General features: G+C 42.5%; 1 protein-coding gene across 1 annotated transcript in view; it reads right to left on the bottom strand.

Moving 5' to 3' along the window:
* The window catches only part of SMPX (small muscle protein X-linked), a 52,406-nt gene extending 27,915 nt beyond the window's left edge, over nucleotides 1-24,491 (bottom strand). The window contains exons 1-4 of the mRNA XM_004311497.3: nucleotides 24,319-24,491; nucleotides 20,238-20,294; nucleotides 8,671-8,757; nucleotides 2,395-2,543 (exon numbers count right to left, since the gene is read on the bottom strand). Of these exons, the coding sequence (XP_004311545.1) occupies nucleotides 2,409-2,543; nucleotides 8,671-8,757; nucleotides 20,238-20,276 (261 nt within the window). The 5' untranslated portion in view covers nucleotides 20,277-20,294; nucleotides 24,319-24,491 and the 3' untranslated portion in view covers nucleotides 2,395-2,408. The remainder of the gene's footprint in view (nucleotides 1-2,394; nucleotides 2,544-8,670; nucleotides 8,758-20,237; nucleotides 20,295-24,318) is intronic.
* Between the last annotated feature and the right edge of the window lie 1,405 nt (nucleotides 24,492-25,896).

Raw genomic sequence — 25,896 nt, 5'->3', positions numbered from 1 at the left:
CTCACACCGTATCTGTCACATGATAAGTAATCAGTATATGTATCTAGTGTTCAGTACACAGCAGATACTCAATAAATATTGGTTTAATAAATGAATGACTGGATGAATGAACAAATGAATGGACAATCAGCCAGATAAATACCTGTTTTATGTTGCCAATATAGATTCCTCTCCTCTAGACTTAAACTTCTGCTTAAGAAATGGAATAAACTGTGCGTGGTGGCCTTCAGTAATGTTGGGTAAAGCTCCCAGGGTCTCATAGGAGAAAGAGCTATGACTTGGGCCAATTCCACAAGCCCAGTACTGACAGAAATCCCACACCAGTCTGCAGGCATCAGGTCTGCAGTGAAGGGTGGGGCTGAGCCCTCACCAGGGGATCATTACTGAACAGAGCCAATGAAAATAAAGTCACAGGCCCTGCTTGCAGTGCCTCTAAGGGTGGCAGGTACAATTTTTTTGTTTGTTTTGTTTTGTTTTGTTTAACATCTTTATTGGGTTATAATTGCTTTACAATGGTGTGTTAGTTTCTGCTTTATAGCAAAGTGAATCAGTTATACATATACATATGTTCCCATATCTCTTCCCTCTTGCATCTCCCTCCCTCCCACCCTCCCTATCCCACCCGTCCAGGCGGTCACAAAGCACCAAGCCGATATACCTGTGCCATGCGGCTGCTTCCCACTAGCTATCTACCTTACGTTTGGTAGTGTATATATGTCCATGCCTCTCTCTCGCCCTGTCACAGCTCACCCTTCCCCCTCTCCATATCCTCAGGTCCGTTCTCCAGTAGGTCTGTGTCTTTATTCCTGTCTTCCCCTAGGTTCTTCATGACATTTCTTTTTCTTAAATTCCATATATATGTGTTAGCGTGTGGTATTTGTTTTTCTCTTTCTGACTTACTTCACTCTGTAGGACAGACTCTAGGTCTATCCACCTCATTACAAATAGCTCAGTTTCGTTTCTTTTTATGGCTGAGTAATATTCCATTGTATATATGTGCCACATCTTCTTTATCCATTCATCCGATGATGGACACTTAGGTTGTTTCCATCTCCGGCCTATTGTAAATAGAGCTGCAGTGAACATTTTGGTGCATGACTCTTTTTGAATTTTGGTTTTCTCAGGGTATATGCCCAGAAGTGGGATTGCTGGGTCATATGGTAGTTCTATTTGTAGTCTTTTAAGGAACCTCCATACTGTTCTCCATAGTGGCTGAACCAATTCACGTTCCCACCAGCAGTGCAAGAGCGTTCCCTTTTCTCCACACCCTCTCCAGCATTTATCGTTTCTAGATTTTTTGATGATGGCCATTCTGACTGGTGTGAGATGATATCTCATGGTAGTTTTGATTTGCATTTCTCTAATGATTAATGATGTTGAGCATTCTTTCGTGTGTTTGTTGACAATCTGTAAATCTTCTTTGGAGAAATGTCTATTTAGGTCTTCTGCCCATTTTTGGATTGGGTTGTTTGGGTTTTTGTTATTGAGCTGCATAAGCTGCTTGTAAATTTTGGAGATTAATCCTTTGTCAGTTGCTTCATTTGCAAATATTTTCTCCCATTCTGAGGGGTGTCTTTTGGTCTTGTTCATGGTTTCCTTTGCTGTGCAAAAGCTTTTAAGTTTCATTAGGTCCCATGTGTTTATTTTTGTTTTTATTTCCATTTCTCTAGGAGGTGGGTCAAAAAGGATCTTGCTGTGATTTATGTCATAGAGTGTTCTGCCTATGTTTTCCTCTAAGAGTTTGATAGTTTCTGGCCTTACATTTAGGTCTTTAATCCATTTTGAGCTTATTTTTGTGTATGGTGTTAGGGAGTGATCTAATCTCATACTTTTACATGTACCTGTCCAGTTTTAAGGGTGGCAGGTACAATTTTGAGCCTACCTTTCCCTCCTCTATTTACAGAGTCATTACCAGGCCCTCTTGGTCTGCCTTACCCACACCTGGGCTACCACCAGACCTCCTCAGCTCCTTGCCCCTCTGATTCTCCAGCTCAGAAGTAGCTCATCGCTGTTTGGGGCATCTGGGTAGGGAAACTGAGGCATGCAATGATGGAGGGCTCCCTGTACCTGAAGATCAAAAGCTCCTCAAGGACCCCCTCCCAAGCATCTTTCCTCTCCCAACCCCACCCCCACCCTTCCCCAATCAAGAAGGTAACCAGCAAGGGGATGGCAGGCAAACATCCTCAATGGCCCTCTGACTGGTTTGGGAGTAAGATAGGCTTAAAAGCTTGGCTTTACATACCAGAAAAACTTTGCGCCGGAAATACTGGTCTAACTTGAAGGTCCTGATCCTTAGCAAACACTTCTGGAATTCCAGACTCCTTCGGTGCAAGGCTTCCATAAACCATTTTTATAGTGGTCTTTTTGAGACAAAGAAAAGAGGTTTTCACTCACCTTTTTTCTTCCAACTACTGTTCAGCTTTGGGGACATACTTCAGTTCACTTTTAATATTCTGGATCTCTGATAGGTTGACCGCAGGTCCTGGAAGTTTCTTAGCTCCTGGAATTGACTTCTTCTCCTCATCCAAAGTGGGAGGAGCACCCTGAAGAGAAAAAAAGGAGAAAGATTTAGCTCACCGAAAAAGACATTTGGTCTCTCTAGGTCATAGACATGAAGCAGAAAACAATTAAAGCAAAAATAGTGTCAGAGAGTAATTCTAGCAGAGTGACTTTTTCTTGTGCTGTTGGGTTACCCTCAGAGTTTCAAGATCTCCTGAAGTTTATAGAAGAATAAAGTTGGAAGAAGAAAACAAGTAATTTCCGCATCACTTAGAAAACACAAGAGTACTGTTCAGTGTCTGATAGCTAATAAAAATTACCACTAGTTAAAAGGATTTGTGTTGTGTTTCCAAGAGAAGCATCTTACAAGATCAAATTTAATTTGGTATCATAATATCATAAGACGCCTGAAAGGCACAGGTTTGTAGACTGTTAGTGCACGGCTATCTCTAACAATGACTTGGTCCAGGAGTTTTCCGTTCTTTTGTTTGGGGTGCAGTGGCTGCCAGCCTTTATTACAGTGACATTTCTGGGAAGCAGAAACAAACTGAAACTGACATCAGCAAAACCTTTTTGAATATGGGTGGGGTAGGATGGAGTGGCAGAGGAGGCCTAGCTCTCCCCTCCTGCTTTGGAAAGCATTTTACGTTTCCTATTGTTTTATGTTTTTCTGTTGTTGTGGCTTTAGGGCGGGACCATATCCTATACATTTTTCTGTGGGTCCTCCAATGCCTGGTGCAGAAGTGCACAGGCACACTTGTTGATGGTTGTTTAGCTGATTAAGCCTGAGAATGTGCCATAGTGACAAATCTATGCCTCTATGTACATACACCAAACACGTATTAACAGTGGCTGTAAAACAGTAAGATCCGTTGCTGTGTGTAGCTCCTAGAACTCCAATTCATTACTACAGACAGTTGCTGGTTAGCTCATTCCTCCTATTTACTAGCAGTGGGGGGCATATTCCCCAGGGCCCTGGAACGAAGGTGTTGGAGGAACATTTGATCTCTGTGGCAGCCACAGGAGCACGCCTCTCGGATCAGTTTCCTGCAGGGAGGATAATTGAATGATAGGCCCGGCTGCTTCACCCTGAAACCCGCCCATCACCATGCTGAGGTCACACTTCCCACGGCTGCTCGTGACCAATGAATGAGTGTCATAGGATCCTAAGGCGGGCCCGTTCCTGGGAGACCTGGGACTCCCCTGGGAGGGACTTGGGCTCAAGAATTTTCCTTAGAACAGCACTGTTGTCTAAGATGCTTCCGCCCAACCCTCTGTCCCACTCTCCTTCACCTGCATCACTGTCTGAGGACCCTCTCGTTTTTCCTTACAAGTGTTTTCCCCAATAAATGTTTTGCCCATTGAATCCCACCTTTGGATCTGCTTCTTGGAGGACCCAAATTAACAGGCCCCCTATGAGACTGGCAGAGCTCCACCTGCTGGGCCAGCAACTGAGTGAACCAATACAGTTCTGGGAAAAAGAATAAGAAACTGCACGTTTTTCTCAGGTGCAAGCCCTGTGCCCATATGTGTTGCCGGCCTAACTAGGCAGCCCTGTAACTTGGGTATTAAAGCCAATGCCATGCTTTAGCCCCCATCTGGCTCCTATATCTAGTTCTCAAATTGTCTAAACCCTAAAGGGAAAGGGCAGAAAATGTTCAAGCTTCCCAAACTTTAACAAATTATTTGGTAGATGTTTCCTTTACAGAAACGTTTTTAAATTGCTTATTTGAGGGGCTCATGGTTTTTCCTGTAGTCATTTTCTTTGAATCTGACCCAGTGCTGATGAAATAGCTAACATGTCACCCACACGAAATGATACAGTAGTTCGATGTAGACTGTACCTGTTGTAAATGTCTGGAAAATGTTTCCCCGGGTCAATGTATAGAGCCATAGGCTCAGCTTCCTTGCATCATGCACGCACATTCATCATTTATAAATGCAGATTTAGAAGCAATAGTTAAAACTGTTAAACATCCACTTGGAGGACATGGTATTCCAAAATGTTCTTTGTTGGGCTTTTGGAAAGAAATTTTAAACAAGGCTATAAAGTGCTCTTTAAAAAAAATTATATATATATATATATATATATATATATATATATGTAGTGGTGAAATGAAAAATGTTTCCTTACTTATAAATGTTCCCATGGTTGTTAGGTGGGTAGATCTTAATAAAGAAGTATGAAGGAGAAAAATGTTTCCAGTTCCTTCTATTAAGTTCCTGGGTGAGTCATAATCACTATCTTTCTAATATCAAAATGTGCTATACTGGCACAATTAACACAGAAAACCAGCGTGTGCAGTTATGTGTCTGTGTGCAAAGATTTACTGTGCAAACATACACAGTTAAAGGATGAAAATACTTAATATTAGGCACTTTCCTTTAAATTTATTAAAACCTCAATGCACTGTGTTTTTTATTTATCAAGGTAAAACTTTTAACACTTGATTTGGTAAGGTCACATATAATGGAAAATTATAAGTGGGTATATTTAAGAACTAGGTTTTAAGATATTGACTCAGGAGGGGGTTAGTGGTGGTGCATATTCTTAACTGAATCTTCTCTCATCTTCTAAAAAAGAATGCGAATCAGATTCCATTTTTTTCTGTGAATTTGTTATCATAAGAATTATAATACATTAAGGCATGAACAGGCAGGGGCCAGATGGTTCCATTTGGCTAAGTATGCTCTCTTTTCTTTTGTAAGTAGATACTTGAATTGAGAAGGGATATGGAACATTCTTTGGTTTTAGATAAAGAAAGCTTGAGAGAAGGCTTATCAGCCCCGCGCCATTCCCAGTTTCAGAAATGGCTATTGTCAAAGGGAAATGCCCCCCTTGGGGGGTGACAGAGTATTTGTAAAATTTGGCAAAATGGTGAACCATTTCCCAGCTATCTCACCTTCATCTCCCTCTTTACTACCAGATGCCCTATTTCGTTTTCCCCTAAACTCTCTTCTGTACGACACAACAGCCTGATGTGCTTATACACACAGTGTATTATGCTCATACACTGGAGACTTAATAATAACAGCAAACACACTGCTAGCTCTTCTAAGTTACACCTACTAACTCATTTAATCCTCACATCAATTCTCAATCCGTGGGACTTCCCTGGTGGTGCAGTGGTTAAGAATCCGCCTGCCAGTGCAGGGGACACGGGTTTGATCCCTGCCCCGGGAAGATCCCACGTGCTGTGGGGCAGCTAAGCCCGTGCACCACAACTACTGAGCCTGCGCTCTAGAGCCCGCGAGCCACAACTACTGAGCCCACGTGCCACAACTACTGAAGCCCGCGCACCTAGAGCCTGTGCTCTGCAACAAGAGAAGCCACCACAAAGAAGCCCACGCACGGCAACAAAGAGTAACCCCCGCTCACCGCAACTAGAGAAAGCCTGTGCACAGCAATGAAGACCCAACACAGCCAAGAAATAATTAATTAACTAATTAATTAATTACTTAAAAAATTCTCAATCTGCTACCATTATTATCCCTATTTTACAGTTGAGGAAACTGAGGCACAAGGTGGGGGGGGTTAAGAAACTTGCCCACGGCCTCACAGCTAGGAAGTAGCAAGACTAGAATTAAATAGTGTATTTGCATCATGTGAAGGGATCAGGTGGAGAGGGAAATAATTAACAGAAAATCCCAATGTGCTGTTTTGTGGCTTAATAATGATGTAATTGAGAGATTTGGGAGGCAGAGCAGGGGCTTGTCAATACGCTTCAAATCACTTTAATCAAGCAGCTGCCTTGTCTTATGCAGAGCAAGGGCTTACAGAGACCATAGGTGGGCGGGAGACTCAGCCAGTGCTCACAGGCCTTGTCAGATGGCCTGTCCTGGCTTCCTGCTAGGGTCCACCTTCTTCACGTCTGAGATGGTGGCGGGTTTGAGATGGGGGAGCTCCTGGCTGTGATAGAGGTGGCCTGTTCTGTTCAGGAGTGGTTTGTTATGCCCTCGACTTTAGACAGTGATTATCTTAATGGTAAGCTAAGCAATGAATCCCAAATCTAAGAAAGTAAGCAATTCTGAAGTTTTAAACTGGATAGTAATAGAAAAGCGGGGCTCTACTGGTTATTTGAATTCAGATTCCATTTTCCCATTCAAATTATGCAACCAAAGGTGGCTGGGGCCTCGTAGCCAAACCAAGCTGCCTAACTGCTCCCCTTGCAATATTGCTTCCATGAGAAACTTACTCCAAGGTCCAGCCCAGAACTTGAGTCATTAGATCCCACCTCTCCATAAGACCCCACAAGTCCTGAGAGTCCCTTTCAGCTCTCACAATAAGGGAATACCACCCCTCGCCACCCTCCCGACCGGTGAGCCCCACAAGAAAGGCGTAGCTCAATTCAAGAAACACTTCTGGGGTCTCTGGATCTCTGTGGATACCTCGCTCCCTCCATCCTGAGAAGAATGTTGGTTGACCATTTGTTTATGTGGTTGGTCATAAAGTAAGTTTTCAAAACCCAGGCTGTATCAGTTCTTAGTTATTTTAGAATGTGCCGGAACCATCAGGCTGGGGACAAGGCAAGAGTACGAGCAGGGTGCTTTCCCAAGCTCCTAACTGGGACACTTGTGTGGAGGAAAGTACCAGTTGTAGAGAAGAAGCGAGGGCCATCTCTACCACAGAGGAAGATGGATGCAAGCCTCCAAAACAATAGTCATATCAGTCAATTTAGTGTGAAAAGAGAGTCAAGCTACCTTCCAACTGATTGCCAGACCCAGTGACACACGGCTTACGAGGAAGCACAGGAAGAAAACCTAATTACAGATGAATGGAGATGTAGAAAGAATGCCTTTCTGCCCTCCCTTCTACCTCCCTGTGCTTTTTTCTTACAACATGTGAAATAATAGGCCCAGGAGTCCTTCATAAAAATTGGATAATTCGATCAATCGATGAACAGTCATTTATTGAATACATGACTCTTTCCTCACAGCAACCCTCTGAGGAACGGACAGAATCGTATTTTGCAGACAGAGACTCAGATACTTGACCAAAGTCCCAGAGGGAGAGCTCATGATCATGAGCTACCTGGGTGGCCAAGTTAGCAGCAGCAGAACTAGAAATTATGTACCATCAGAGCCGAGTAGGGCCAGGTCTTTTCAGCTTGTATGTTGAAAATTTGTGATTCGTCAAGGGTGACTTAGTGACTGCAACTCCAGAACTTGGTGATGTCACTCAAATACTCTATCTCCTCCTTTCAAAAATTATCTTTCTATTTATAGGAAGCTGGAACCACTAACTGAGGACCACATCAGGAATTATTTATGAGAGAAAAAGGTTAGATGCAGGACAACCAGTTTTATTAGCAAATACCAAAAAGGTCACCTACAAAAGTTTAAAAAGCCTTTTCACCTTTTAAAAAAGGTAAAATACAGTTTGCAATACCCTGTGGCTTTATTGCTCCAAGACCTTAACTTTTTTTTTAGAATCAGACCTTCCAGGTTTCATCAGAAAAGTCAGAATTGAGGAAAAAATATAAACATTTGGGCAGAGAACTATATTTATTGCACCCATGATGAATTTTAGCCCCCATTTTAGAAGACTGGGTATCTGAATTTGGAGGAAAGGAAAAGAAAGAAAGGGAGGGAAAAATACAGAAATTGATAGACTCCTTTGCAAGTTCCTCTTTTCAAAGGAAACACCCAGAGATTGGGGCTTTTTGTTTGAATCCACAAGTAATTTTAAGTGCTTATTACCTGCGTTCCCACTGGGGTTTATCACTTATCAGAAGCTGTACTACATACATCCAGCTAGATTGAATAAAAGCTTCAGAGTGAAAACTTAGCAAGCTACTGACTGTTGCTGAACCAAGAGCATCTGAGAGGTTCCCCCTCCCCCTACACACACACACACACACACACACACACACACACACACACAAGAAGACACACGCAATCAATAAACTAGATGCTAAACTCAGCATCTTGAAGTACCTGGGCCAGGCACTTAGATTTTTGGCTGGAGGGAAGTGAGGGTCAGTGTGTTTCGTGGCTGATTGAGCAAGACAACCAAAGAAATGTATGCACTACATGATGACTCCTTGACCCACATCCATTGGTGCCCTCCTTGTCCTGGAAAGCTGGCCCTCGCCTTGCCTCTGCCCTCCTCTAGTCAGGATGTTGGAGGAGAAAGATGGTGCTGAGCTCTGCCAGCTCAGTTTTTCTCACCTCCTCCGTTTCTGGAGTACATTCTTTTCTTCTGGGGGGTTGCCCAGCTCCTGGCCGAAAGGCTCCCATTGGGATATTGATATTTGCCTAAAAGAGAAAACAGGGAAGATTTAGGTTAAGGAAAGTAAGAAATTGCAATGACACTCTGAGATGGTAATCATTGTGAGGCAAAACAAATCTGAAAAGTACGTCTTTAAAGCTTTTTACCTCAAGAAAATTGCTATGACAGTACAAAAATATGCCAAGGAAAATTTGACTTCCATTTATTCCAGATTTCTTGTACTCATCCTGAGGTCTGTGCAGTGATTTCACAGTTCCCTATTGGCTGGAAGAATTGGAAGACAGTTTGTTCTGGCTGTTGCCCTCCTGTGGTGCCTAATATTTTCCGCTCTCTGGGATGAGGAAAGAACACATAATGATAGGAAAGGAGGCCATGGCATTTGCAGAAACCATCCCACATCTTAGCCCTCCTTCAGCTTCCTTCAGATTTACCACGGGAGGGGGGCAATCACACCTCCCAAACCACCTCCTCCCTCCCATAATGTCCTAAGGCTATTCTAGGACAGCCTTAGGTCTCTGTAATTTGACACTCTTTTACTTTCTCCCCAACACCCCACTGTGTGGGTCAGTGTGTAAGGAGAGTGCTGGAAAGTCAAGTTGATTGGTATCACAGTTCATAGATTTTTGTCCTTTATTAAGATGCAATACCAATTTCTACCCACAGTAAACATAAAATAACTTCCAGAAAACATGAAATATGCTAAACATTAAATTATGTAAGGAAAATACCGACATAGTTCAAACTTGGGAAAGAGAATATGTAAATTTGAATTTTGTCCATACTTCTTCATCTGGTATCAAAAGGCAAGAATGTTTAATGCAGACCAAAAACATCTTCACCCAGGAGTATCACTCACATAAAACAAGCATTAAAACTTTTTTTTAAGGCAGAGTGTATTTTTTTCCACTTGAGATAAAGTGTTGCCTTATGAGTAGTTGGATTTGTGGGCTTGAAAAGTTGAAATTGCGCTCTGATGTTATGAATGAAAATGATGCCCGAGCAAAGGGAGCAGCATATTTTGTTACCGTATGACTCAGTTTGGGCAATTTTGGTACCACACCAAACAAAATCATTAGGAAGTGTGGTATTTGGAACTGCCTGGTATGAGCTCTGTTGCCAGGGGAATGTTTAACTCAAGACACAGGAAATATCCAGTGTCTGTGTTCATGCAACATGGTGGATCTATGTTCTGCTCCGTAGAACAGGAGGTGACTTTTTCCACATAGGACTTTAAAACTTTCTTCCCTACTAGAATAATGATGATCCCACGGAAAGGAAACAGATCCAAAGTGTTTGTTGTGGGTATCAAGAGAGGGACATCACCATTCCTAGGGCCAACAAGCCAAGAAGTATTTGGGGTCAGTATGTATCATATATGCTACAATATAAGTGCAGCACAATTTTAGAGGGAAGCATTTTGGAAAAACTAAGGCTGAGCCTTCTATGCTATTCCTCTGTTTAATGGAAATATCAGGTGGCCTAGAGTGGGGGGAGGGGGAGGTATAAGACAAGAGGGAAAACATGTCTTCTATGGTGGCAAATATGGTAGCATACTTCACGAAGTCCAAGATGCACCTCTTTCAATATCTCTGAAATCAGAGCATGTCTTACAGTCAATGGTATCTTAAATTTTTAATGGGCACACTTGTTTTATTTCTTAGGACATAAAATACTGGTATTTTACAATTGACAGTGTCTTAGATAGGATGAAATATCATTAGGGTCCTGAAATAAGATCAAAACAATGTAAGTAAGACTCACCGAAGATGATGTATATTGAACCAATAACTATTTCCATTACTACAGTTTGGATGAAAGAGGGGAAAAGTTGATATAGGGACTATTTGGAAGACAGTTAACTGGCTAAAAGTTTAATTAGATCACCACTACCCTGACCCATTTATTAAGCATGTACAGAGGGCATCTTCCTAATGGGAAGTTCAAGTTAAAGTATTGTTTCTGAAAGATATGATTGTTAAACTAACCCGTTTAATCAACTGTGTATGCTCTATGGTGGGTTGTAGTTTTCAGTAATGGAACATGTAAAAATCATCCAGGATGGTGTATTCAGTAAAGCACATGCTATGGAAATACCACCTTTTCTTGCTCAGAGATTGATTTTAGGAATGCTTGTAGCCTCTCCATGGTACCTGGGTGGCTATGGTAGTGAAAAGAGCCCAATGCTAGGAGTGGCTATAGATTCTCTGTACTTGAAAGAGTGACAGCTGCTCTGGGTCTTGTCTTCCCCACTTGTTTAATGTGAATGTTAGGCTTCACTAATGGAACCCTTCTCGGCCATGGAACCCTTCTTTTCAGTAAAGTGTTGTGAGAATATGTAAAATGCAAACTAGGTGGAGCTGGAGCTGCTCTGGCCAAGGTTATAGGGAGCCCAGACCCCATCTGCTTCCCCCAAGCCCCGGACCGTGAGCACTTCCAAGGAACTTGGGGGCCCAAATCTGACAACCATTGAAAGAGATCACCCCTAAGTGAATGAGTATTGATGTGCATTTAAAATGTTCACTCTGCCCACTGTTAAGATGTCTGTAATTTACTTTAAACTACTTTAGCATAGACAGTGTGATATTTTATACGCACAGGTTGGTTTAACTACAACTGTAGGGAACACTATTGCTCTCATTGGGAGTTCATCCTCCTGGGGTGGTTAGGTGGTAAAATCACTAAGACCACGTTCCCCAGATTGCTGCTCCAAGTGTTTTCTGTTAGGTTTATCTCCACCAATAACCGAGGCTTTAATGTTTGCATAAATGGCAAAAAATCAGTGAAATAATGGAATGACTATTAGAAATGGCTTGTCTTGATGAAGTTGGAGGAGGTTAAGATATGTAGAGTGGTTAAAATATTTTAGAGACAATTCCCACCCTGCTGAACAGAGTGTAAGAATCTGATGCCTATAGCTTGCATCTTTAGAGACAGAGCTCAGAGGGGTGGTCCCTAAGTGGGCCTGTCTCCAGTCATTGATAATGAGGATTTCTAGCTGACTGCTGCCAACTAGGGGCAACAGAATCCCCACCTGCCTCCCATGAACCTTTTATGCAAACTGGCAGTCACTCAGAGCATTTAAAGGGACAAGAGCTGAGGCTTCATCAGGCTCACAGACAGACTGTATGGATGGTTTCTGCTTGTTTGCTAACAAATGCATGTTTAACAAAGTGGCAGAGTTGGGTTGGGACTAACTTTCATCTTAACCTGGTGATGAGGTTGTGGAACAGTAACTACCCCTCCCCACGGTCACCACAAACCACCCTTATCCACCCTAAAACCCCAAGCAAGATTCGGCTAGGTTGTCATAACACCTTCATCCTCACAACAAACTTCTGAGGTGCAGACTATCATCTTCATTTTACTCATAAAGAAACTGAGCCTCAAAGAGGTTAGGTGATTTGCTCAAGGCCACACAAACTTACACCTTGAGAATGGCCTTGGAAAAGGGGCACGCCAAATGGATAATTCTAGAATAGGCATCAAAAAAAGCCACATTTGAGGGCTTCCCTGGTGGCGCAGTGGTTGAGAGTCCGCCTGCCAATGCAGGGGACACGGGTTCGTGCCCCGGTCCGGGAGGATACCACATGCCGTGGAGCAGCTGGGCCTGTGAGCCATGGCCGCTGAGCCTGCGCTTCCGGAGCCTGTGCTCCACAACGGGAGAGGCCACAACAGTGAGAGGCCCGTGTACCGCAAAAAAAAAAAAAAAAAAGCCACATTTGAAAAGTGAGCCGTTAACTCACTGGCCTGATGCTTTTTCATCTTTAAGGCATGACTCAAGAAACCCAGAACCTAAATGGGTTTTTTTGTGGTTTTTTTGTTTTTGTTTTTGGGGTGTTTTTTTTTGCGATACGCGGGCCTCTCACTGTTGTGGCCTCTCCCGTTGCGGAGCACAGGCTCCGGACGCGCAGGCTCAGCGGCCATGGCTCACCGGCCCAGCCGCTCCGCGGCATGTGGGATCTTCCCGGACCGGGGCACGAACCCGTGTCCCCAGCATCGGCAGGCGGACTCTCAACCACTGCGCCACCAGGGAAGCCCTAAATGGTTTTTTTGACAGCAAATATTGACAGGATCCAGAGCAGCCTGTGAACGTGTCAAGTATCCAATCATTAATGTACACCTAAGGGAGTGTCAGAGGATTGCTTTGTAACTGATTAGAGACGATTCATTAATATAATTGTAGGGCGGTGATATTTGAGTGACAAATTATAGGCTAAATTAGAACCATAAGAAAAATTCCTTGTAACTTGAATTTCATAGAAATGTGTAGACCTATAGCTCTCTGTTTTTGTTCCATCAGCCAGAGGATTGGTGTCATATTCTTGTCTTTTTCACTGACTTGCTGTTTGAACACAAACAAAATACTTTCTCAATGACTCGATTTTTCCATCTGCAAATTGAACATGGTATTCACTACTCAAAATGGGTTTGGAATATGAGCTACGTTTTTATGAAAGAATAAACAAACAGAAATCAATGACCTGGAGTTGATATGAGGTTGGACTTCCTTCTCTATATAGATTCTGTGTAAGTGTAAAGGAAGCAGGCTTTTGTTTTTTCCTTTTGTAACACCTTCCCTTGCTTTTATTCCCTCCTTGAGATTTATTAATCTTAGATATTTCTAAATATGCCCCTGATGTAGCAGACCCAGTGCATCACTTTCCCAAGCTATACATACTTTGTTACATCCTCAAAGTTGGAATGGAAAAAATCTACTAGATCATCTTTTGCCAGAACAGGATACAGTTCCCTGATAATAGACCTATCTGATGTGAAATGAATACTACACTTGATCTCACCAGGTGAAGAAAAGCCGAAAGAATTCCCTGTAAGTTAATTCCACTAGTCCCTTAATTATTTGTATTGTTCTCTTGCTTGGCTCCAGGCTTTGAGCCCGAGAATTCTGGAAACAGTATTCCCTCCACAGCCACTCCTGTGTGACTTACAGTGCAATGGCATCTTTCCCCAGTGGGCTGGATTCTGTAGCTGCTAGCCACTGGATACTGACAATCCCACTCCACTTTGCTTTCCAGAGCCCTTGTTCTCTTATCTCCCCCTCCCTTTTCGTCCCCACTCAGTCTCTCCTTTTAGCGCTCAGGCTTTTGGAGTTTCCTGCCATTGCATATTTGTTTCAGATGACTCCCCACGGGTTCTATCTTTAGTTTTCCAAGGTCTCCAACAGCACCTGCCAGAATCTATAGCCTCCCCCATGGCTTTCTCCCAGCCGCTGGAAGAGGAGCCCCTATAGGGTTGCATTTTACGATATTTCTTTCTGTGCTCTCCTATTCTTACAGTCCTAGTCCTTCTCTGAATGGAGCAGGATATGACATTTTGAGATTTCTAGCATCTTCACAGAAGACTCTCAGAAACAGGGGTGTTTTCCCAATAGCTAATTTTAAAAGATTTCTTATTTGATATATTAGCCTAGATTAGGAAGACAGACAGACAGACAGACACACACACACACACACACACACACACACACACACACACACACATACATACACACACCAACTAAAATATATCCAAGCCATTTTAAAATAAAGCTCTGTATCGCTAGAATGCATGACTTCTTTGTCTTTAGGGATTCTTGAAATGTGAAATAGATTCAGAACACACAGAACTTTCCCACTCAATACAATTTTGAGAAACTCCCACTCAGCCAGTTTTTCACCCATGATGTTTCATACTGAAAGGTTGTTGTGTTTTTTTTCCCCTCTGTTCTCAACACTTTTTGTTCTCTTCAATAATTTTCTGAGTGACTCAACTGTAGTCTTGTCATCCAGGGGAAAGTAGATTTCAATAATGTATCGTACAGCTATTAAGAGAATGTCTACAATCGGTTGAAGGCAGGTTATATTTCTGAAGTACTTGTGAATGTCAGCCTCAAAAAATGACATCCCTTAGTCAGTGTATGTCACCAATATGGAGCCCTGGCAGAGCAGCAAAGATCACCAGCTGGAGGTAGCTCTAGAGTCAAACTGCTACATTTCAAGTTCTGGCTACACTTCAAAGAAACCAGCAGTGGAAATCATAAACACTGTGTTATAGTGGTTTACCTAAGAAAGAAACAGTAGATCCAAGGTCAAAGGAAAAACATGTGACAAATGAAAGTTCATATTTTATCTTTCGCATTTAAATGCAATAGTAAAGGAAGGTATGTATCATCATTATTATTATTAGCTTTTTTATTTTTTTGCGGTACGCGAGCCTCTCACTGTTGCGGCCTCTCCCGTTGTGGAGCACAGGCTCAGCGGCCATGGCTCACGGGCCCAGCCGCTCCGCGGCATGTGGGATCTTCCCGGACCGGGGCACGAACCCGTGTCCCCTGCATCGGCAGGCGGACTCTCAACCACTGCGCCACCAGGGAAGCCCCTATTATTTGCTTTAATAAATGTATTTGATTAACTGACCAGCCATGGGTGGTTTTAGTCTGTTCCTTTGTACAAAGGATTGTCACATACCTGAAACCTTTTATAAACTGGAAGTCCTAGATGGAATTAGAGTCCCTAACACCTGTCTGTAAATATTTTTGTCGGGCTCTTTTCTTCCACGGAGCCCTTATGCCCTGAGCAATGGAGAGTGGAAGAGCAATGGTAACGGGTGGGGAAGGGAAAGAAGTACTAAAACTCGGGGCATCAAGATATTCTGTTCTACACATGGATTGGGTGACAGTGGAAACTTCCCATAGTAGGAAGCCATACACTAACTAATGATGCAAGGCTCATATAATCATTCCTCTAAAATGTATGATAAAGGAGTTAGTTTTAGTTTCACGAGCAGCTTGATTAAGTCAATTAAGCAGAGAGGTGGGATTCAGTGACCATGGTCATTTGTATTTCAAGACCATATTTGTTACTGAGTCACTTTACTTTGTACTTTTCACTCCTAGCCAACTTACATTTAAGATGACTTTAATCAGGGTAAGCTATTAGCTGCTTCTGCTGAAATGCTGGCACCGTTTCTGAATGTCGGTTGAGGGCTTTAAAAGGGAGGACCCAGCATCCATAAAATGGTAATTGTCCTTCAAGTAGCCTTGGTAGTTATGATTACACCCACTCCTCCATCTTCACTCTCGGTGCCAGACTGGAGATAGTAAGTAATAAGACTAGTCACTGTTGCAAAATGGTTCCAAACGTGGGCTTTGGGATCAGGCAGCTCGGGTTCAGTTCCTGACTCTCCTACTCACAGGCTGTGTGATCCTGGGTGAGTTTTTTTGCTTCTCCAAACCTTTCATTATAATCCATGGAAATCCCATTGCACTGTGCCAAGTACATAGTAAACCCTGAAGAAACTGACTATTATTATCGTCCTAATAATAAACCTTAGAAGTTATTCTCAAGAAGTTCATGGACTATTAGAAGCTGGACAGAAGCTTACAGGTCATTTAATGCAACATCCCCGCCCCCTGCCCTTTGCAGCTCATGAGGACCGGGGGTGAAGTCACGGAGCAGAGCTATGACTAGGGCACAGGACTCTTTTCCGTTCAACCATGAAACTCTCAGATCTCACGTGAAAGGACAAATAACACTCAGCTTACTTTGATCAATGGTGAAGAGAAAGGGCCAGTGACGACTCAGAGGACATTGGCTCTGGGTGGGCTGAGGCCCTGGGGAGGCCCATGGCATTTGCCAAAGGGGGTGTGTTCAGGAAGAAGGGGAAGGACAGGCAGGTGCTGCCAGTGGTCAGTGTCACTTGGTCTCATTAGACTTACCAAACAGATCGCTGATGGGATTAGATTTCCCGGCAGCTCTAGCTTTCCCCACCACCTGTCATGTCAAATTCTTTCATCTGAAAGGATCAGACCCACTGTGCCTAGTGTGCTGATGTTACCTTGGTTGCAACTCCATTCCCATCAACAGTGGGGTTTAACAAGCAGCCTACAGAGCACAGAACTGGGGTCAGCAAACTACAGCCCATGGGCCACATCCAACCTGCCACCTGTTTTTGTAAATAAACTTTCATTGGCACACAGCCACACCCATTCATGTATGTATTGCCTATGGCTGCTTTTGTGCTGTAACAGTAGAGCTGAATAGTGCAGCAGAGGCCCAGTGATCTGTAAATCTTAAAGTATTGATTACTATCTGGTCCTTTACAGAAAAGGTGGGCCAACGTCTGGTCTAGAGCCTTATCAGCTGCTTAGGAGACAAAGGCCCTCTGCAGACTATGGAAGAATCAGCTGACTCCTTCAGGATGTTTTTATGTCCCTGCGATAAATGAGATTTCACTAATACAACTGAAAAGTAATGCAGACTTAGCTAGAATCCCCTTACAATTCAAAGGCCATCTCTTCTTCAGTGTGGATGTGAAAGACAACTGTCCATCTCCTCTGAGGGTGGGTCTGATTCTGGCCTCCCGCTTATTCTGGGGCAGGGAGGAGATGGAAGCAGCTGAAGAGAAAACAAGGCCATTCCATGCATTACTTACTTGGATAATTAGAAGAGCCATCTCTTAAGGACTTTGTGTGCTATAAACTAGGCACTTGCCATACATTATTTTGTGTATTCATTATAACAATCCTGTTAAGTAGTATGAATGTCCACATTTTACAGAAGGGTAAACTAAGGGTGAACTAAGGTCACAGAGTTAGTGAGTGGCCAGGTAGAGATTTATAACCATTTGGCTCCATGTTGTCTGGTGTACATAAGTGCAGTAATTCAACTACCTATGCCTGACTGTTAGAAATATGGTTGACAGAGGCTTAAGTTTGCTCAATCCAAACAAAATAGAGATCTAAGTCATTACTTCTAGAAGTTTGCACTGCAAAATACTATCCTACAAGATACTCATTTAAAAGGTCCAGTATGTTTAGAAAACATTGTATACATCACTGCCTTCTTGGAAATATATGAAGCCATTAGCAAGTTATGGACTCTGAGAAATCCTGCAGTAAAGATCCCATTCAACTTTGCTTAATGTTGTGTTCCCAAACACTTTAGCATGGAACCCTTTAACTAACAACATCCCATAAAACTGCTATTCCAGGAGACGCACTTTGGGAACCGTTGAACTACATGATTACGATGATGATGATTGATGATAATGGCTAATATTTACTGAGCAATTACAATGAGCCAGGAACTAGCCTAAGCACTTACAAGTATTGATTCATTTAACCCTCGCAGGAACCCTATGAGCTCACGTTATTAATTCCCCACTTGACAGATGAGGAAACTGAGACACAAAGAGGATAAAACAACTTGCCCAAAGTCGCATAGCTAGTGAGTCCTGGAGACCATGAGCTCCTCAAACTCAAGGATCAGGTTTCAGTTCATCTTTGCATAGCCAACACTTAGTATGGTGCCTGGAACAAAGTATGCACCCAGAATGTGACAGTTGAACTGAATTGGAAATGAGATCCTAATAAAAAGAAGTGACTAGAGTGTGTTGAATGGAACATTTAAGATCTTTAGTACTTATACAACAAGGGCACTCCTTCATCAGCTGGGGTTTCTATTTGTTCCACACAAGACCATAGCCTAGGTAATGTTCCTACTACAAAGCATTTTGTATAGAGTAACCATTTTCATATTTTATTTAATAGACCCTACATTTAATGCAGAAATGATAGGAAAATATCAGATAGTGCAGATCCTATTTAGCCACAAGAAATAGTATTTCATTTGAAGGTGCATTAAGTTAGGCTTTCTGTCTGGCATAAAATATATTGAGAGAGGCAATACCACATCCATAAGGAAGCACTGCCTTTGTTGGTAGAGTAGATGGATTTTTTTTAAAATGCAGTATAATAACAGCTATTGAGAACAGTCAATAGCAGCTTTTTAAATATTACAGACCTAAAAATATATCAAGGTCAAAATTAATAGGTAAAATACGGGTGAATTTTCAGTGTAGATTTGAGGGAGGCCAGGAAGCACTAAGGAAGAAAAATCAACACACTTTCAGCTATGAAAGGAAGAGAATAAAAGGCAGCCTGAGAGACTATGTTTTTGTGTCCTGCAAAATAGAAAGGAAATTTTATGTTTAGCACTTTGACAGCTTCAAATGCAGTGATTAAATGGTATTATTTTTTGTCACTTTAACACAGAGCATTCCGGAATGATAAGTATTATAGTAACAATGTGACCCTTAATGAGGGCTTACTGTGCTGTTTTAAGCATCTTATACGTGTAGCCCTAGGAGGTGAGTACTGTCCCCATTTTACAGATGTGGAAACAGAGGCAGAGAAGTAAAGTAGGTAAAGTAGTTTCCCCCGTGATCCCACACCAGTACAAAATGGATTAAGGATTCAAACTCCACTAATCTGGCTTCACAGCCCATGCCACTAACAGCTATACACACTGGGTAAAAGAGAAGGTTCAAAGGCTCAAGGATGCTCACAGGCCTGGGAGGCAAAATGAATTCTACTACCAATGTCAGGGTACGTACATCAGAAACTCACTAGGTGGACACCAGAGGGCCAAACATGGCAATGCAGAGTTGAATCCTTGCCAATAGGCCCTTCCTTCGTGGTTTGTTCTGTGACAGGTTTCCAGAGGTTGTTATATATCTTACCAGTTAAGAACCCCATCCATTTGAGGCTATGCATTAGTCATGACGGGTAAAGATACGTCCCTCCACCCACTTCCACCACCGGTGTGTGCTAGGATTCCTCACACCACAATCTAACCACATGCATGTCCCTTCAAAATACAGTCGTTTATGAGTAGGTGTATGTATGATGGTGCATCAGACCCCAAGTATTCAGAAACTACCATATGCTGTGCAGTATTCAGGAAAGCCCAGGGAAAAAAAGTTTTAAAGTTCCTTTAGAGAAAGTACAAAAGGCTCCATCTTGATGGAAAGGAAAGATGGAATTTTACGATAAAGCATTGTGCCCACCGTCTCAGTATGGGAGCCACTTGAGAGTTAAACACCAAGCTCTTAAGAGAAATAACAAATTTAGTACTGAGTCAAAACAAATACTAAAATTTTCTCCATAATTGTATTTGTGTTCCAAAATGCCTGCTTCCCCCTCCCCTTATTGTGGGTAACACTTAAGTCAGATGAAACAACCAAAGAATTTGTTTGTTGAGAGGGCATGAGGAGACATAATAGCATACGGACCTTAAAAGATAAATACCCAAGCCTTGGGAAGAACACTTGACAAGAAAAGGATGTTATTTAAAGAAAGATGTATTCTAAACAGATGAGTCAACAAACTCAATTGGATATAAAAATGGAAATTGAATTGTTAAATTCCCATCGATGAGCATATCAAAAACTTACACATCAAAAAGCATATCAAAAAACATACACACTGCATTTTTGTAGAAGACCATTTAATTCTCATTTATAAACTTTGACTCCCTTACAAAAATAGCTTCTCCCTTCTCAGTTATACATTACCAGCCTTATATCCTTCCTTAATTGTACCTTACACGAGTCTTTCTTTTCTTTTTGAAGTGAATCATCAGTTGGGGTGAACAGTCACAAAAAGTCTGATTTATTAAGCAAACAGACTGGAAGTTGCTGATGTTAAAACACAAATATGTCTACTTACCTGGATGGCTCTGACATTGGAAACTGGCTGTTTCGACATATCGACAAGGTCTTATCCCTAAAAAAACAGGTAAGAAACTGTTAGAGGTGGCGGCATTCAGATTCTCAATCGTGATAAATTTGAATTTAACTCATGATTCAACTGGGCAGTCACCCCTTTCACTGGCCATATATTCTTTCAGTCTCAGTTTCCGGTTACTTAGAGACTCTCCTTCCTAATGCCTCAGGGAGAGGGAACACTAGAGCGCTGGATAAATCATTCAGGAGGAGAAATGCTGAGATGCCTCTCCCCTGATGCTCATGATAGGCAATCAGAAACTTGAAAGGCGCTATCATCTCCTTCCCTGCCCTCTTGCCCCCCTGCCAAGAACAGCAAAGCAAAGAGGTTGTGGGAATAAAACACCTTTGTTTGGGGCCTCAGAAGCTTTCTGCTTGAAACTGAACTTTTGATCTGAACCGAGTTGTTGCCAGGGCTGCACGTCAGTCCATCGGGACCGCCTCGCCTCTGTCAAACACCCAAAGAGAAATGGCCTGTATCGCATTCTTACTATTGCGATGCTCCCTGCTCGCTGTGCTCGTGTCTGTTCTGCACAGAGACCTGGGGGACATGGGCCGCGTCTCCCTGCTCTGTGCGTCCAGAGCCTGGGCTCTGTAAACCAGGCAACCAGGCAGCTGGCAGGCAAGCCTCGCCTCTGTCTTCTTTTCTTTTAACGAATCAGTCTCAGAAGGCAAATAGGACTTATGTGACCATGTCAGATCCCTAAGAGGTAGCAGTGCTTCCTTCCCAAAGGACCTTTGCTTTCTTTCAGTTCGTGAGACCTGACTTAGAGCCCAGGGACTAGTGGCCGAGGTTTACTGGGGCTCAGGGAGCAGGGAACAGCCCAGCTCTGTACAAGTGATGTTATAGCTAGGTCTATTAAATGTCGACAGGACGGAGTGAAAAAGTTTGAAATTCAGTGAATTAAAAACACGCTGCTTTTTAAACCCAAATGATAAACTGGGTTGACTAGAGTTTCCTCAGTTGACTGGTGTAAGTGTGTGGGCTCACTGGTGAGTCAGTGAACACCGAGAGCCGTGTTGGCATTTGTTGCATGTCCGGTGTCCTCTGGACTACGTCAGTCAACATCTCTAGGCCCATTTCCTCTTCCTTAAATTTCACCTACTTCACAGGTTGTGGTACTAATCAAAATGACATAAGGTTCCTGAAAATGCCTTGAAAACTGTAAAGCATGGTGCAAATATGTATTGTTTTATTGCCATTGCCCTTAGCTGGAGACTTTTTAGTTCTATACTGGTCTACAGCTCTAAGTACAGAGTAAAAACTGCTGTAGTGATGCCCCACACACTTTAGAGATAAAATTTACGATCTGAGAACTCTGAAAAACTTGCTTTTTTTTCTTTCTGAGGTCTTCAAAGTCTTAGGCTCTATTATACAAAGTTAAACAATTACATAATTTTTTTAAATCTCTGAAATTAGTATACTCAACTATATAGTCCTTGGAGACACATACATGAAAACAATGGGATTTTTTTTTTTTTACAGTTTCACCTGAATGTTTTGGTAATATACAGATACAGCCTTCATGCATAAGGGTCTAGGTAGAATTATTTTCAATATGGTTAAAAAAATAGGGACTTCCCTGGTGGCGCAGTGCTTAAGAATCCGCCTGCCAATGCAGGGGACACGGGTTCAAGCCCTGGTCCGGGAAGATCCCACATGCCGCAGAGCAACTAAGCCCGTGCGCCACAACTACTGAGCCTGTGCTCTAGAGCCCATGAGCCACAACTACTGAGCCCGAGTGCCACAACTACTGAAGCCCAGGCACCTGGAGCCCGTGCTCGGCAACAAGAGAAGCCTGTGCACCGCAACGAAGAGTAGCCCCCGCTCACCACAACTAGTGAAAGCCCGAGCACAGCAATGAAGACCCAAAGCAGCCAAAAATAAATAAATTTATAAAAAAATAAATAAATTTATTTTTTTATATGGTTAAAAAGTTAAAAAGCAATAACAAGTTGAACAATTAGGAATCCATTTTTTCTCTATGATATGTTTCAGATAGGTTGCTGTCTTTCCTGCAGTGTCAAAAAGTCAATGAAGGATTTTTAATTTTTGGATCTAGGACACACAGCTCAATTTCAAAAGGAAAAGCTTGGTAGTTTAATTTTTAATGTTTCTATTCCTCAAAAGCTATTAGAAGACATGCAAAGCAATAATTCTCACAGGACTTTAAATATCTCATCATATAGCATTCTCTGTACGTGTACAATTAAAGTTTAACTAATATCACTTGGGAACTTTAAAAAATTTATTGTATGTCAATTTGAAATGCGGGGATTAGGAATTTCTTTATGTTATTACAATAGCAAGTTGAAATGTGGGAAAAAATCAGGCAGTGAATGATTGTGTTATTTATACCGCATTGACTTTTTTTTAAATTAGGCTGATTTTGTTTTTTCGCTAAAGTCCTGGATTGCTTTGTATTTTGTGGACCTCTCAGCCTAGCGGATGGATATTCCTTGGGCCTTGTATAGCATTGGTATAATCTCATTTGCATACAAATTCCTTCTTAACATATACGTCAGTCTGCGAGACAGACACCTCTAGAAAGTTGGTCAGATCCCAGCTCTCATTCCTTGCAAACGGGCTAGATAACGTTTGTGTAAATCATTTCTGCAGCCGTTCCCGCTGTCCTCATTATTCTCAGAGAAATCAGGGCAAAGCACACTGATGAATAAAAATAGACAGTGTTCCCTGGCTCTTTCCCTGGCCCTGCGTTCACCTCCATTAAGGATGCAGGGTGTAGAATGCACCTTCCTTCTGTATCTGCATGCCTCATCCCAGGACCAAAAAAGAAAGCTATGCCTTAGATGCACAACTCCACTCACACCGGGGCCACAGCTTTTCATCCAAAGAGGTACTCTTTAAAGCACTCTATTACTGTGTCTCCTGGTTCTGGCTACAATTTGAGAACATGGAAAGTTTTACCATTGACTTTTACAAAGCCTATACTACAATGGAAATGCTTGCCGGCTTAGCACAGTTGAGCTTTCCTGGCAGTTCTGCAAGTCAGTGGGGATCTTTAATGGTCCGTATGCTGAGTCATGTACAATATACCTCTGCTGGTATTTGATTGGACAGCATCTAATATCTGACTTCTAAGTAAGACTCTTTCACTTACTAAAAATTTGTCAACATTAATATCGCTAATTTAATAAGCAGGGATTCAGAGGAAAATAAATCAATATATGGAGAGAGGGGGCTTCGTTTGTTCTTTTTAAAGGTCAATTAAGTGGCTACAGCTCAGTCTCACAGGGAATTATCTTCTGTCTGCTGCTAAAAATAATTCCCAAGAAGGGTGTAGAAAGATGTTCAGCTGTCCGAACTAAGTCTTTATTCAACTCTGCCTGAGATATGCCGAGAGGGAAGAGACACTCAGCATTGCCACGTATCATAATCTGGTGCCCACATAGGGAGAGACAGGGCTGCTGCCCTCTACTCTGCTGGGTATGGGGAACACTGCGATTGAAGTGAGGCTTTCAAAAAGATGGGTCTGGAGTATTAATGGATTTATAGGTTGATAGAACTTTATCACTGAGGCCAAGCCTGGTGCTTAGGGAGAGGAGAAAAGCGTTTTAAACTTGTACTGTGTTAACAGCTCTGGCAATAATTTGCATTTAGGTAAACCAAAGAGCTAGCATTATAGCTTTTCTCTGACCCAAATTCTCCTGATTATTTCTAGGCTTACAGCCCGAATCAGTCTGCAGCTGACTGACTGTAATCCTGGCCATAAGAATCAAAATGATCTCATGTTCAGGGTCACAGTCATCATATCTGGACCATGGAAATTTTCTTAATGTCCCTATCAATGAAAACTACTTTTAGTTCGATATCCTTTCAACCTCCCCGCCCCCCAACAATTTATAAAACAGAAGCAGCAACATCACCAATGAACAGTGAATTTACAAGGAAGCTACACCCACTGGTTACAAGCCTACAAAGTTATAAGTAGCCACTTCAAGTTAGGTAGCAAGGAAATTTCCTTCAGAAAGCCCAGTTGCCTGAGCTGGGTCCTCCTGCTTACCTGCTTTATGTACTTGTTTCCTGCCTGAGGAAAGTTCCAGGCAGCCAGGTGCAAGAATACAAGGCTTCTCAGTGAGTGGAAGGGACGCCCGGTGTCCTCTGAGCTGCGATCTCAGTTCCGATGCTTTTCATGTGGCTGAAATAGCTCAAGTGCTCTGTGCCTCACCCGGTATTGAGAGCTGCTCCTGGCTCGGGGCTGGAGGGGAACTCGGTTTAAGGATAAGTGTTAAAGAGAATTCCTGTCATAGCTCACAGTTGTTCTTCCTAAATATAGAGTTTGATACAAGCCATACGCTGCCTCCAAAAGGCTTGACCGTGCCGAAAGGAGGGCTCAAATGTCAGCCGGAAGGTGGCTCCGGAGTCTTACTGCCTTCCTAATCTTCCAGAAGATGCTGGTTGTGTTTTCTCACAACTTCTGAGGGGGCACAGGAAAGTTTGAAAAGTAGGAAAAGTTTCTATCTTTAGCTTTATTACCCAGAGGTGAGAAGACCCAAAGTGTTCAAAAAAAATTGGAGAGAGGCGGCACGGCACCACAAACAGTGTTTGAGTCCTTGCTTGGTCACTGAGGAGCTGAGAAAGTTATTTCATAATCAACACTCAGTCAGATTATGATGAACTACCAGATATCATCCTTTTCGTCGCTCAAAAATGGTCACAGATCAACTGACTCGTGTGGTTCCAGGGCCCAGAGTCCTTACTCTCTCTGCTCTATACCGCCCCTACTCGTGGCAATGACTTTGGCCCTACAGCACATGAGGCAACAGAACAAAACAAAAGAGAAAGTATCTATCTTAAGTATGACAAGGGCCAGGACCAGGTATGAGGCAAAACACTTTTTAAAGAGAACACTGCCAAATCCTAAAGCACATGCTCATTATTTTTAACACTACTTTTAATTTTTTTTTTTTTTTTTTTTACTTCTCTAGCCTCTAAAACTACCTTTGCATAGAACTCCCCTTCAGTAGAAGGACTAAACAGAGTGGACTCACTTATAATTCATCCAGTGGATGAAAGTGAGGGATGACTGAGTCCCTCACAGCACGGTCAGCTGCTGACCCATCACCAGCAACCAGTCCTCTCGTTATGTGAGGCAAAGAAGCTCCGATCTGTATGAGCCCTTAAAGTCAGATGTGAGTTCCCTGCAACTGAATGCATTCCGAACACTTGATTTCAGGTCAGTAAAGAGAAAACCAACTTTCCAGTAACTTAGGAGGTCAGCAGATAATTGTGCATCATCTCAGTTTGGGGTTCACCATTAAGTTCTGTTCATGTGCTTTTTAAAAGAATTGTGTCTTCAAAATTCAGTTTAGACATTGTACTTTGAGATCATATGGCAGCAAAAGTGAGTTCTTTACACACTGGGGAAGAGATTAGGGTAGGCACCTTAATATTTCCCCAGAGTTTGGCTGCTCCTCTGTGTTCAGAGCCCTTCACCAGACAACAACGAGCCATTTTTGACCCCTGGCCCTGCAGCCAGCCCATACATTTTGCCACAGTCCTTTTGCCCCCACTGACCCCTCAGTAGCTACTGGTGTGGCATATGTTAAGGAAAGTGCTCCTGGCGGCAGTGCCTTGTACA

This window comes from Tursiops truncatus, chromosome X (genome assembly GCF_011762595.2).
Source record: "Tursiops truncatus isolate mTurTru1 chromosome X, mTurTru1.mat.Y, whole genome shotgun sequence".
Classification (NCBI taxonomy): Eukaryota; Metazoa; Chordata; class Mammalia; order Artiodactyla; family Delphinidae; genus Tursiops; species Tursiops truncatus.
This window is presented reverse-complemented; position numbering and strand designations above follow the sequence as displayed.